Here is a 12,986-nt window from a genome sequence, read left to right on the forward strand (position 1 = left end):
GCGGCCACTGCCCTCCAGTCTGGGCGACAGAGTGAGACTCCGACTCAAAAAAAAAAAAATTGTTTTAAAGAAAGACATTTTATCTATGGATGGTTCATTCCAATGATTCTCTTGTTCTCACTCACCTACATTCCCACAGCAGTAAAATGAAAGCAAGGCTCAGACCGCTAATCGTCTGTGCTCAGTGATACAGGCCAGACAGATGAAAATTTCAGTTCATATATCCTCCAGGGATTGTGGACTTAGCCACTTCTCATCCCGATCCTGTGGATGCCTCACTGCTTCTCCTTTCCCCGGACTCCATGCCGTGGCCAGGCTGGGGAGTGCCTGCATGGTGCTGTGTTGGTGTTGACTTCCTGATGGCCTGTCTTCTGCCACACATACTATGCTATCGTGAAAAAGCAGCCAGCGATTCCTCACACGCTGTTCTAAGTCTGGGGCACCTCGGGGAGTGGAAAGAACACGGGTCTGTGTGGTGTCAGAAAGACTTGGCGTCTTTCTCCCGATGATGATCTTGAACAAACGGTGTCATTTCTCCGAAACTCTGTGTCCTCAGCTGTAAAAGGAACAAAGCCAGCTCAGAGAGGCTTTGCCGTTGTTTTGAGATGCAGATAATGCATTTGAAATGGCGCTGGAAATCTTAAACTGTTACCCAGATAGAGGAATTATTATTATTGCTGCTTAGTAATATAAAACACCTAGATGGGTCCATCAGCTTTAGCACCAACGATACCCTGAGGCATTCATAAAGGTAATTCTTCTCTCTTGTGCCTCCCCCAAGCATCTTTCCAACATGAAGCACTTCAGACATTAGAAAATGTGGCTTAATGAAAACGGAGGGGCGGGGGCAGGCTTAATGAAGAATTTAATAATGGCTGATTGATTTAGTGACCAGGGAAGTTGCTGGCTGTTGGGCTGCTCCACGTGATGCCAAGATGCCAGTTTTTCCTTGTCGTGCTGAGAGGATCTGACCTGATGCAATGCACCTCGGTCTTCACGCTGACTGTAGGTTGTGCTAGAGGGGCTGACGCTGTGATCCCAGGGGGACGCCAAGGCCAGGTACCTAGTCACCAAAAGAGCTGCATGGCCAGGGGCAGGAGAGGCTTCCTTGATCTTGTTACATATTTTTTGAAAGCACTTTTTACAGTTCACTTCCCACCATTAACTTTCCTTATAAAAAAAAAAAAAAAGTGAGGTGGGCTCCTGGCTGCAGGAGGGTGCTGTACGGGACAGGCTTTTGTCCTCTCTCTGGTCTAGGGAAGGGTTTTGTATTGCTCTCTGGGCTGAGAGGGAAGCCTTAAGAGAATGGCAGTTGTTGAAAAACAATGCCAGCCGGGCTCGGTGGCTCAGCCTGTAATCCCGCGCCTTTGGGAGGCTGAGGTGAGTGGATTGCCTGAGCCCGTGTGTTCGAGACCCGCCCGGGCAACTTGGCGAGACCTCATCTCTATAATAAATCAAGATGAGCCGGGCGTGGTAGCGCGTGCCTGTATTTCCAGCTCCTTGGAAGGCTGAGGCGGAAGGATTGCCGGAGCCTGGCAGGTCGAGGCTGCGGTGGCCGGAGCGGCCATTGCACTCCAGTCTGGGCGACAGAGTGAGACTCCAACTCAAAAAAAAAAAAGAAAAAGAAAAAGAAAAACAATGCCATTATGGCACGTTGATGACCTTTGTAGGCAAAGTAAAGCATAGTGACCTGTGCCCTAGGAAATCATTCGATTTTAATATATATTATTGTGCACCTGCAATGTGCAGGGCACACTCTTGGGCACCGAAGGTACACAGTTATATCGAACAGTGGAACACAGTTATGAGCTAAACTTGCATGTCTGGGACCACAGGACAAACACCGATGGGTGAGTGCACTAGAGTTGCAGGGCAGGGCAGAGAGGGGACTGGGGTCTCCATGAGGTAGAGACAGACTCATAGAGTAGGGCATGCTGGAAGTGGACCCAGCTATGGTTAGAACTGAGCTAAGGTGAAAAGATGAGATGAGGTGTGTTCCCCATAGACTGAAGTGAAATAAAGCAGAGGAAAGTACCGGTTGGTTGGGTCGGATGTGGCAAGACATTGCTGGCTGAGTGAGCCTGGGCATGGGTGTGCAAGGTAAGAAGTGTGGTCAGGAGAGGAATGGTGGGGTTTTGAAAGGGCTTTGGGGAGAGGAGTATTCCATGCAGGCTTCAGGATGATTAATCTCATCATAGGAGGCAGGCAAGATTTCTGGGTGAGAGGAAGGGAAGGAAGAAACAAGTGCCATTGTGTTAGGCGATGAAACTGGGACACCAGTGGAGAGAGTCAGATGCCAAAGACATATAAGCATATACAGGCAAAGAAAAATATTTGGGATTTAGTGAATAACTGTCGAGGGAGAAGGAAAGGGAATATTTGAGAATGATTCTTCATCAATTGACTAACAGGCAATCCCAGAGGAAAAGTGGACTTGGCACTAAGATGAGTTACATTAACAGAACATCTTGCAGGTGACAAGGGGTCATTAAGGTCCTGAGGTTCAGATGGCAGCTGGAAAGATGAGGCTGTTGCTCAGGTGTGAAGCTAGCTCTGAGGATATGGCGTCTTTGCCAGTGTATTGGCCAAAGGGATGAGTGTATGACCAGTAACTCTGTGAGTTAACACAATGACAGACACCAGGGGACCGAAGTCTATTTCTGCATTTGGGAGCAGGGAGTGGAACCAAAGATGAAAGCTATTGAGTGACCAGAAAACTGGGAAGAGGAAAAGTCGAATGTCGCATTCCAAAACCAAATAGGAGAGTTTCAGCCACAATGATTATAGCACATACATTTTGTAGCATGTATGTCAAGTACTGTTAAAAGCGTCATATAGTATTTTATTTCATCATCATAACAAATTTATAAGATTGGAATAAATGGTTGAAAAGTACAAAAAACAAGTGTAAAACGTGATTGCAGAAAGAGCAAAAGTCATGTAATTGTAGCAATCGTGGTTAACAGTTATTAAATGTTTGCTGTGTGTTATGCACTGAGCTGGGCATTTTACATTCTGTTCTATGAGGTAACTATTATTATCTCTATTTTGAGAAGAGGACACGGAAGCTTAGCAAGATTCAGTAACTTCTTCAAGGTGTGAGGGCAGGCTAAGATGAGAAGAATAATCAAGTGTCCATTTTTATTTGCTATGGCTGTGAGTTTTGCATTTAAAAATTTTAAAAGACTTTAAGTTAAATAACAATGCCCCAGATTATTAATTCATGAACATGTATCCTACTCTGCAAAGCCGACTGATTTCATCACTGAAACATTTCCAGAGAGATGAGATGTTTTCCTTCTGATGGCATAGGTAGCTGTGGGTGTCCAAGCCTCCATATATTGTCTTCATATCAGCAACCTTGATTCCATTGGAAAGCAATGGTCCACATAGTCTGGTGGCACTTGCAGAGTTTCGTGTCGGTGTCATGATTTCTCCTTACTACATGCTATGTGTCATTATATCCACAAATTCGAGTTTTACTCGACGCTATTTTGGGAAACACAGTGAGGATTAAGATCTGCAATCGTGCTAAGTACACTTTTTATTTATGGCTTAAAGTTGTTATTCCTGGCTTGACATAAATAATGTTTTCTATTTGTTTTTTTTTAGATTAGAAAATATAGTTTATTTAGAAAGTAAATTAGAGAAAGAGGAGATTCACTTCCCCAAGGAAGGGGAGGGGCCCCAAACCAGGAAACATGGCGACAGACATAGCTCCAAGAGCACACCAGAGTCTAGTAAGACAATGGATATAAAGAATGTTTCATTTATGACTTTCATCCAACATACAAGGGAGGCACAGTAATGGCAGGACTCACACAGTTTGCGTGTAGACCCCCAAGATGAGCGTGTGCAAAGAACTTCATTGTCATGACCTCTAATTTGTAAATTGCCACAGTGAAAACGATTTTAAAAAGGAGAGTGACGGGAAGAGGCCTGAAGAGATAAAACTCATCAATGCTGCATTTCTTTGGAAGATATTTTGCACGCAAGATCCGTGTGGTAATGCTCTGCTTAGGGGTTGCCTGCTGAGCTGCTAATGGTAATAATCTGACATGTTTGACAACAGAGATGTGGCGTCAAGGGTGGCTTTGACCTTCCCATTGAAAACAGTTAGCGGAGATGGTTTTACATTTCTTTTTTAAACTGGTAAATTAATATGACTTACGTAAAGATCATTTAAATCTCTCCTTGGAGCAAGAGAAATTTTTTTAAAATTGGTCAGGTCAACTTTGAAAGCTTTACAAGCCTGCTTTTCTTTACTGCTGATTTTGGGATATGCCTTATATTTTTCTTCGGAATAATGACATGTATATACATTTTTCTCTTGATTTTGACACTGTTTAGGAGATCCATCCTTCAAGGGTTTTATTTAAAACAAATTGCCTTTTGTTTTCAGTTCTTACTGGTGCTGTGATTAATTTTCACTGCATAACACATGTATTATCCTCCCAAAGTTGATTTCTGATTCAGGTTTTATTTCACAGTATTTTTCATATTAATGGGATTTCGCATTTATTTGGGTAACATAAGAATGATCAACGTCACAATGAGCGGAATGTTCGAAGTTGGACTTTTCTAACTTTTAATTTTATTTACCATATTATTCTTAATTTCAGAAATTCTTAATTTCAGACCTAAATTTTAACCAGAAGTATAGCCTTCATGCTCCAGATTTTCAGTGTGTGTAGGCTTATAGGTTTTCTGGTCATAATGATGTGTGAGGCCATTATGTTTAAAATGGAAGAAGGCCGGCTATAAAGTGACCGATAAAGGTATTCAGCCATACATATTTTACAGGTTTAATTAGAAACACCTAATGCAGCTCTTCAAAAAGTTTTATTATCTTAATATTCAGGAAGTATTTTTGGATGCCATATCCCTAGGCCTCTTGCTCCTTGCCTTTTATGATAGTAATAGGCTTATGCTAAAGATCTTCATTAACCTTTAAAGAAAAACATTCCTCATTTCTGATTATACCCTGCCAAGTTCGTGTTCTCTATGGCTACCATTACAACGAAAAGTATGCGATGTACGTATTCCAGCCAACTTTTACCGAATTCCCGCAGTATAGCTAGAATGATGCAGATGCTTTCACCTAAGACTCCTCTTGGACAGTCCTCCGCCTCCTTTCTATCCCTATCTTCTGCTACTGCCAGTGAGAGACAGTGAGACAGGTATAGTTATGTGCACCCCCTTTTTCAGATAAGAGAAGTGATCCTCAGAATTATAAACCAAGGACACATCCAGGGCCACTGCTAGTGAGGGACAAGGCAGAGAATCCCCCTTGAAGTCTGACCCCGTGCCCTATGCTTGGTCAATGCTAGGACTCTGATGGAGATTCTGTTACAACTACTGATTTCACAGACGAGGAAATGAGGCCCCCAAATGGTGGGAAATTGCCTGAAGCTCTAATGTTAATTCTTTTCTTTCTGAACTACTCTGCTTTCTCCGTTCACCTCCAAATGTCTTTAGAAGTAGAAACAGACCTACTCCCTCAGGCAGACTTACTGTCCCAACCGCTTCCCTGAGGGACCCATCATATCCACCAAATGAGGAAGATTTCTAACTCCTAATCTACTCCCTTCCCCATCCACCTCTTCCCTGAGGTTGGTGAACTCTTTCTCGAACTTTTCCTAAACATCTCCCCTGAATGCCTTGGGAGAAAAAAACGTAAAATGCGATCTGGACAAAAACCAAAGCTGCTAGCGTCTTCTGTAACTTTTCCAACTCCTCTTCAAACGCTGGGATTTCTATGGATTGCCTTTCTTAGAATGATTATCGGTGTCTCACTCAGCTCTGACTGTGGTACCGCCTTTGCTTCCTTGAACTTAGAATTTCTATGCTTTTGACTCTAGAATTCTTAACTTTGCGCTCTCTCCTGAGTTTAAGATCTACTTTTTCAGATGTTTGCTTGATGTGTCTTTGTGGGTATACGACATGTTTCCCAAATACATTAAGTTCCATTCAAAACTCTGTGTTTCCAGGCATCTCCGCCGTATCCTGTATTTGCTTTAGTGATACTGAATAAAGATTTAGCCGGTCTGAAGCTAGAAGCTGTGTGTCATTCTTCGTTCTTTCCTGATCTTCGTCCCTGCGTTGTCAGATTTTAACAAGTTTACCTCTGCAGTGCCTCTCCAATTGGGCTGCTTATTTTTGTTCTTACTTCCGCAGCGTTCATCAAGGCAGTGTCATAATCAATCAATGTCTTTACACAAAGTCAAGTCCCCTTGTACAGTAACATAAAGAGCATTTGTTGGGTTTCTGGGAAGTGCCAGATGCTGTGCTAAGGTGGAAGGCAGAAAAAAAAAGTCCGACCCCCAAATTTGGGGTGGCTTGCATTATAATATGTCAGTTCCCAAGACGTTCCCTCTTTTGGTTATGTTTATCTGCGTCTCCTTCATCTCACTCACTTTTCACTTTTCCTTCTTTCTTTTATCTTTGTGGTACCAACCCAGTACCGATTACTACTTTTATCTATAGCTATCCTGTATGGTGTTCTTGTTTATCAGTGAGACTCCTTGAAACCTCATTCTTTTTCATTTATGGAGATATGAAGTGTCAGTGCTACAGAGCACATTTCTGAGCTACTTAAAAGTACGATACCCAGTTTTGGGGTAGTTGAATGAGATTTTAGAAATTCATAGAAAGGGCTGGGTGCGGTGGCTCAGCCTGTAATCCCAGGACTTTGGGAGGCCGAGGTGAGAGGATCGCCTGAGCCTGGGGGTTTGAGACCAGCCTGAGCAAATTGGTGATACCTTGTCTTTACAAGAAATGAAAAAATATGCTGGGCATGGAAGTGCGCTCCTGCAGTTCCAGCTACTTGGGAGACTGAGGCGGGAGGATCGCCAGAGCCTGTGGGTCGAGGCTGTGGTGGCTGGGAGCATGCTACGGTGCTCCAGCCTGGGCGACAGAGTGAGACTCCAACTCAAAAAAAAAAAAAAAAAAAAAGAAAAAAGAAAATCATAGAAAGGCCTGGGGATAAGTCAAATGATTTTAAAAATATGAAACAAACTGTTTTCAAAATCATTGTCATTTGTTCGCGTTGAATACATGTTAAATTCTACGATGTCCCCAGAGCACATCTAAAGCAAGCCTCTTCTTAAAATAAGGTTTTAAGCAAGATAATTTCCTTAAGATTCCTGAGGCATTTTAAAGGGAATTTTTAGTGTGCCGAAGTACTTCCTATGGTTTTTGTAAAAGTGGTTGTCGAATTTAATTCTGTATTTTTCTGTTGTGGGTAGGTACACACTGGTGGATATTTTGCGTGCCATCTTACTTTCTTTGGAAGCCATGATCGAAGATCCTGAACTTCAAGTGAATGGGTTTGTTTTGATCATAGACTGGAGTAACTTCACCTTCAAGCAAGCCTCTAAACTTACACCAAGCATGCTGCGATTAGCTATTGAAGGCCTGCAGGTAAGGATGTAAGAATTACCCAGTTTCTTGGTCTTCTATGTCTGACTTCTCCTCTGATGTGTTAGAATAATGAAAGTTATTACAGAATAGCAACAACAACAACAACAAAAGATTATAGTTTTTGAGCACAAGCATGCAAACACTCAAAAAAGGATTATAGGAGAAAAACTGAAGAACTTCAGACTTTTAGTAGTTGTATTAGAGTTTATAATACTTGGCACAGTGTTTACTTGTTAACCATAGCTCTAGGTGATGAACTGAGAGTTTTAATCTTAAAAACTACAACAGGAAATACTGTTTGGATTTTAATAGTAAGCTGTTTGAGCTTGTTTTTGCCTCTCTTTTTATATATATATTAATAAATTAGCTAAATATTTACTTCATTATTCCATTTTTAACCTAGGGAATTTGGGATATGATCAGCAGTATCTTAATTTTGCCTAAACAACTGTTGACAAGTCAATCATGTTTTTTGATATCTAGGATATGAAAATCACTGTTGTGAATTACTCTTCTTTAGCCTTAGTTGGTTTTCTGGTTTGTTTTTGGTGGGAGAGACTGTCACATGGAACTTATGTAGAAAGGGTGCATCTTCTTTTGAATAATATTTAATGGGTTGGGAATTATAAAATGGAAAATGAGTGATATGAGCGGCATTTCATAAACCTGCTATTGTCAATTTCTTTGTAACTTCTAGAATTTTCTGCTCTTTCTACTTTGCTTTATGCCACTTCGTGTATGACAGTCATGAAATTGATTTTGAGAAGATTTGTAAGTTAATTCTTGAGTGATACTATTCAATATTTATTCTCTGTATTTTCAACATGAATTTTAGAAACTTGCAAGTTCACAATTGTGTTTTCTAGCCTTAACCACCAAACATATTACTTGTTTTAAAAATACCAAATTGTACCTTTGTCCTCAAGGTTTCTATTTGTCAGGCCAAGGAGTCAGACTTTTTAAAAAAGATCGAATAAAGTCAAAATCACCCAGATCTCTACTTGACAGTCATTTCTGACTGCATCTTTAGGCAACCTAAGTTGCTGACTGACAACCCCTTCACATGGGTCCTTCTCCAGGTGACAGGACATCTTTTTTTTTTTTAAGATGTGGGATACAAGTCAGGGTTAGGTACACAAGTCTTCATTATGCAGGTACCCTTGTGGATGAGGTGTGTTTCCCCTTCCCCAGGTAGATTCCACTACCGCCAATCCTTTTCTTATAGTATTATGATAGTTGTTCAAGGTCTGCTTATGACTGAGAACATGTGACATTTGGTTCTTTGTTTCTGTGATATATTACTCAGTATTATAGACTCTTAAGTCTGTCCAGGTTACTGTGAAGTTCATGATTTTGTTCTTTGTGGCTGCGTAATATTCCATCAGGTATATATACCACATTTTTTTAAAATCCCGTCCTCTTTTGATGGGCAGCATAGTTGATTCCATCGTTTTGCTGTTGTGAACAAGGCTGCGATAAACATACGTGTGCAAGTGTCTTTTTTATTAAGTGATTTGAGTTCTTCCGGGTATATTCCCAGTAGGGGGATTGCAGGGTTGTATGGCTGGTCGATTTTTAGATCTTTTAGGAATCGCCACGCTGTTTTCCGCAGAGGCTGTACTAGTTTACATTCCCACCCACAGTGTAGAAGTGTTCCCTTTTTGCTGCATACTCTCAAGCATCTGTGGTTTTTTGAGTTATTGATGATGGCCATCCTGACTGGAGTTAGGTGGTGTCTCAGTGTAGTTTTAATTTGTATTTCTTTGATGACTAGTGAGGCTGAGCATTTTTTCATGTATCTCTTGGCTGCTCGTATGTCTTCTTTGGAGAAGTGTCTATTCATATCTTTTGCCCACTTTGTAATGGGGCTGTTTGTTTTTTTTCCTTTTCAGCACATTTGAGTTCCTTGTAGATCCTAGATGTTAGGCCTTTGGTCAGACATACTGTTGGCAAATATTTTTTCCCATTCTGTGGGCTGTCTCTCTGCTCTCTTGATGGTTTTTTTTTTTTTTCAGCTTTGCAGAAGTTTGTCAATTGATGAAGTCCTACTTGTCTAGCTTATCTCTTGTGGCATGGGCACTTGGGGTTTTGATCAGGAATTGGTTGACAGTTCCAATTTCCATAACGGTGTCTCCTGCACTTTCTAAGGTTCGTATAGTTTGAGGTTTTATGTTTAGGTCTTGGATCCATTTAGAGTTGATTTTTGTGTATGGGGATAGATAGGGGTCTTGTTTTAATCTTCTGCATGTGGTCAGCCAGTTTTCCCAGCACCATTTACTGAATAGGTTCTCCTTTCCCAAGTGGTTGGTGGTAGAGGCTTTGTTGAAGATGAGTTGGTTGAGAAATTGAGGTTTTGCTTCTGGAATCTCTATCCTGTTCCATTGGTCTATATGCCTGTTCTTGTACCAATATCAGGCCGTTTTGATTATTGTAGCTTTATAATAAAGTTTAAAGTCTGAGAGTGTGATGCCTCCTGCTTTTTTTTTTGTTGTTGTTGCTGAGGATTGTTTTGGCGATTTGTGGTCACTTATGTTTCCATATGAATTCCTGTATTGTCATTTTTAGGTCTGAGAATAATGCTACTGGTAATTTAATGAATATTGCATTAAATCTGTAGATTGCCTTGGGTGGGATGGACATCTTGATGTTGTTGATTCTTCCAAGCCATGAGCATGGAATATTTTTCCATTTGTTTGTATCATCTTTTATTTCTTTGAGCAGTGTTTTGTAGTTTTTATTGTAAAGATCTTTCATGTCTCTGATTAGAAAGAAGCCAAGGTATTTGATTTTTTTCTGGCTATTGTGAATGGGATTGTGCTTTTTATTTGGAATTCTGTTTGTTTATTGTTGGTATATAGAAACGAGACTGTCTTTTGCACATTGATTTTATATGACAGGACACCTTTGATTACTGCCTCTTGACTGAATAAGACACACTGATCTTTCTTCCCTATATAGGCCTTTTCTTATGACGGTTTCCTGACCTTTTCTTGGTGAGTCAGCTTCGCTCCTTTTTTTAAATCTCCACAGGGACAGCTAATCAGGGTTGGGAGTGGGCACAGGACAGTCCCTGTTTGACAATGTGTGTCATGTAAAATCAGTCCTGCTTCCGCTTATTGCCAGCAAGGTATAAAGTGGTTTTCAGTTTGGGAAGAAAATTGGTTACTGCCAACTATGTTACTTAACACACAGTAGTAACCTACCTTTTATAATCGTTATCCCTCGTTAACCTGTGTCTTCTCTTTGTACTAGGATAGGCTGGGCCTTCAGCTGCATGAAAGTCTGGAGAACTCATATTATTCTTAAGAAATCAAAGCAAACAAAGCAACACCTCAAAGACAGACTTGGTATCTTGCTGTTTTCCAACTTGCATACCTTAGGGAGTTATTTAATAATAATGTGGCATGTCATTGTAGGAGAACAGCTGACAGTATGGAGATGAGTGGGAGCCTGACCACGGTCCGAATTTCTTTTTTTTCCCCAGCCATCCATAAAATTCAATTTTGTGTCGATGAATAAAATTAAAATTGGGGAATCATAAAGATATTTTCACATACAGCGTTGCATTTAATACTCACAGAACACTGACAAATATTTATCTGTCTAATTAATTAGAAAATTAAGAGTAGTGAGAACGTCTTCAAGTGCCAAGTGTGAGCATGACGGAGCTGTGGTCAGATTAAACCTTCGTTCTTGTCTCTGGCAGGAAAATGACTCCCCTCCCTGCACGGACCTGCGTTGGCGGCACACACGGTGCTGCCTTCTCTTTGGTCCCCATAAATGTCCCATTCCCTTTCTTTTTTCTCCCAGAATACACACTGAGTAAACAGGGTTGATTCCTTCTGGCTACCAGTTAGACAGCCCTTTAAAATAAAAAAGCACTTCCTAGGAGTAAATCTCACATATTACTAGCCTTTAAATTCATTTTTCTCTAGTTCAAAGGGATTTTTTGATGCTGTATAGGTATGTCTATGTCTGTGTCTGTCTATATATGTATACATGTATCTAAAATGTATAGGATTGCTAAAAATATTCCATTGTGACACGCATGATCTCATATTTAGTCTCATATTAAAGTGATATTTTCTGGCCTTTTAAATCAAATCCCTGGTTTACCTTGCATTTGCTATGTGAGAAATATTATGGTGCCCTGCTGTATGTTTTATTCAGGATATGAATAAACTTTTTTTCAAAATTAACATCAAACCATCAAATGTTTGAAGTGAGGATACACATACAATTTTAGGTTGTCAAACACAACCACCACCATCACAGTAATAATAAACCTCTTCCAGTTAACCCAATCAGGAAAATGAAGAGATGAGAATATTTTTAATAATTCACTGATAACTTAGGCTGTAGTTTCTGCTTTAATGTTAATGTTGGGATATGATCAACGGTATCTTCGTTTTGCCTAAACAACTGTTATTTAGGCAAAAACCAAAAAATCTTCTCAGGAATCGAACCAGAATTAAGAAAGGCTAGTAGGTGTGCAGTGCCAGAGAGGACATGTTTACTTTAATGATATGCTTGATGCATGGGATGTGACTGTGTTTTGAAGAGGCCCTGTCTCTCTTCTTCTTGAGTGGGCTGTGTAAATTCTCTGTCCATCTCACTAACCTCCCTTTTCCTTAAGCAAAAATGGATTTCAAGTGACCTGGCTGGAGATGCCACCCAATAGTTTGCGTAGAGATATACTGGGCCTTAACTGTGGATCCAGCCATGATCGCGGTATGAGATCGCTTGAGACACGATGTGCGGGGGTGCGGAATTAGGTTCGGTTCTAGGGCAGACCGGCCTGGGTTAGGCTGGCGCTCCTGCCACCAGCCAAATACGCCGGCAAATGGCTTGTTGGGATCTCAGCCTACCCATTCATACCAACTTTAAAGAGTTGCCATATCAGAAAGGATCCTTCTCGCGCCTCACAGCTGATGTCAGTAATTAAAGAGCTCGATGTGGATCAGCTCATTTTTCAGGTGGCTTATTTTTCTGGGTGTGTGTGGCCTTTCTCACAGGTCAGTGATGACACAAACTGTGATGAATTAAAGTGGACTGACTTTGGGAGTCTGAATGGTGCCGTGTTTTTCTTTTCATGCTCAGGCTGTACATACCCAGACTGCGTTTTCCCCTGTCATTCCTCTGTGTATAACATAGCTTGTAGATATTTTCGGGTTGGTTGCCACATAAAATAGGTTTTTATGTTGGAGACCAGACAAAGAATGAGATACTTTCACCTGGTGACGTTTAATCTTCGTTTCTTGTGGGACAATCTCCAGGCACAATTGGGAAAGTGGAGACTGTGGGGACATTTTGGGCTTTGAGGTTTCAGCAGGAGTTTACTAAGTGGATAATAATATTGGGAAAGGGGACACTGGGGAAGTACTTTGAAGAAACACATAGTTATCAGGGGTTGAAAACACGTGATGGATCTGTTTTGACATGGTTAGAATGATAAATGAATTGAGGAAAATAACCAGAGGTGAACCTGGAAAGGCACACTGAAGCCTGGTTGGGTGGGAAAAAGGACTGTTGGCTATGTGGTTTGGTCTGCACTCTCCAGACAT

The 12,986-nt window shown here is 41.0% G+C and overlaps 1 protein-coding gene across 1 annotated transcript in view; it reads left to right on the top strand.

Moving 5' to 3' along the window:
- Positions 1-12,986, top strand: part of CLVS2 (clavesin 2) — a 76,838-nt gene that overhangs the window by 7,143 nt on the left and 56,709 nt on the right. The window contains exon 2 of the mRNA XM_008058340.2: positions 7,248-7,422. Within this exon, the coding sequence (XP_008056531.1) occupies positions 7,248-7,422 (175 nt within the window). The remainder of the gene's footprint in view (positions 1-7,247; positions 7,423-12,986) is intronic.

Source organism: Carlito syrichta, unplaced genomic scaffold (assembly GCF_000164805.1).
Source record: "Carlito syrichta isolate Samal-C Ts95f unplaced genomic scaffold, Tarsius_syrichta-2.0.1 Scaffold303304, whole genome shotgun sequence".
In the NCBI taxonomy this organism is placed as follows: Eukaryota; Metazoa; Chordata; class Mammalia; order Primates; family Tarsiidae; genus Carlito; species Carlito syrichta.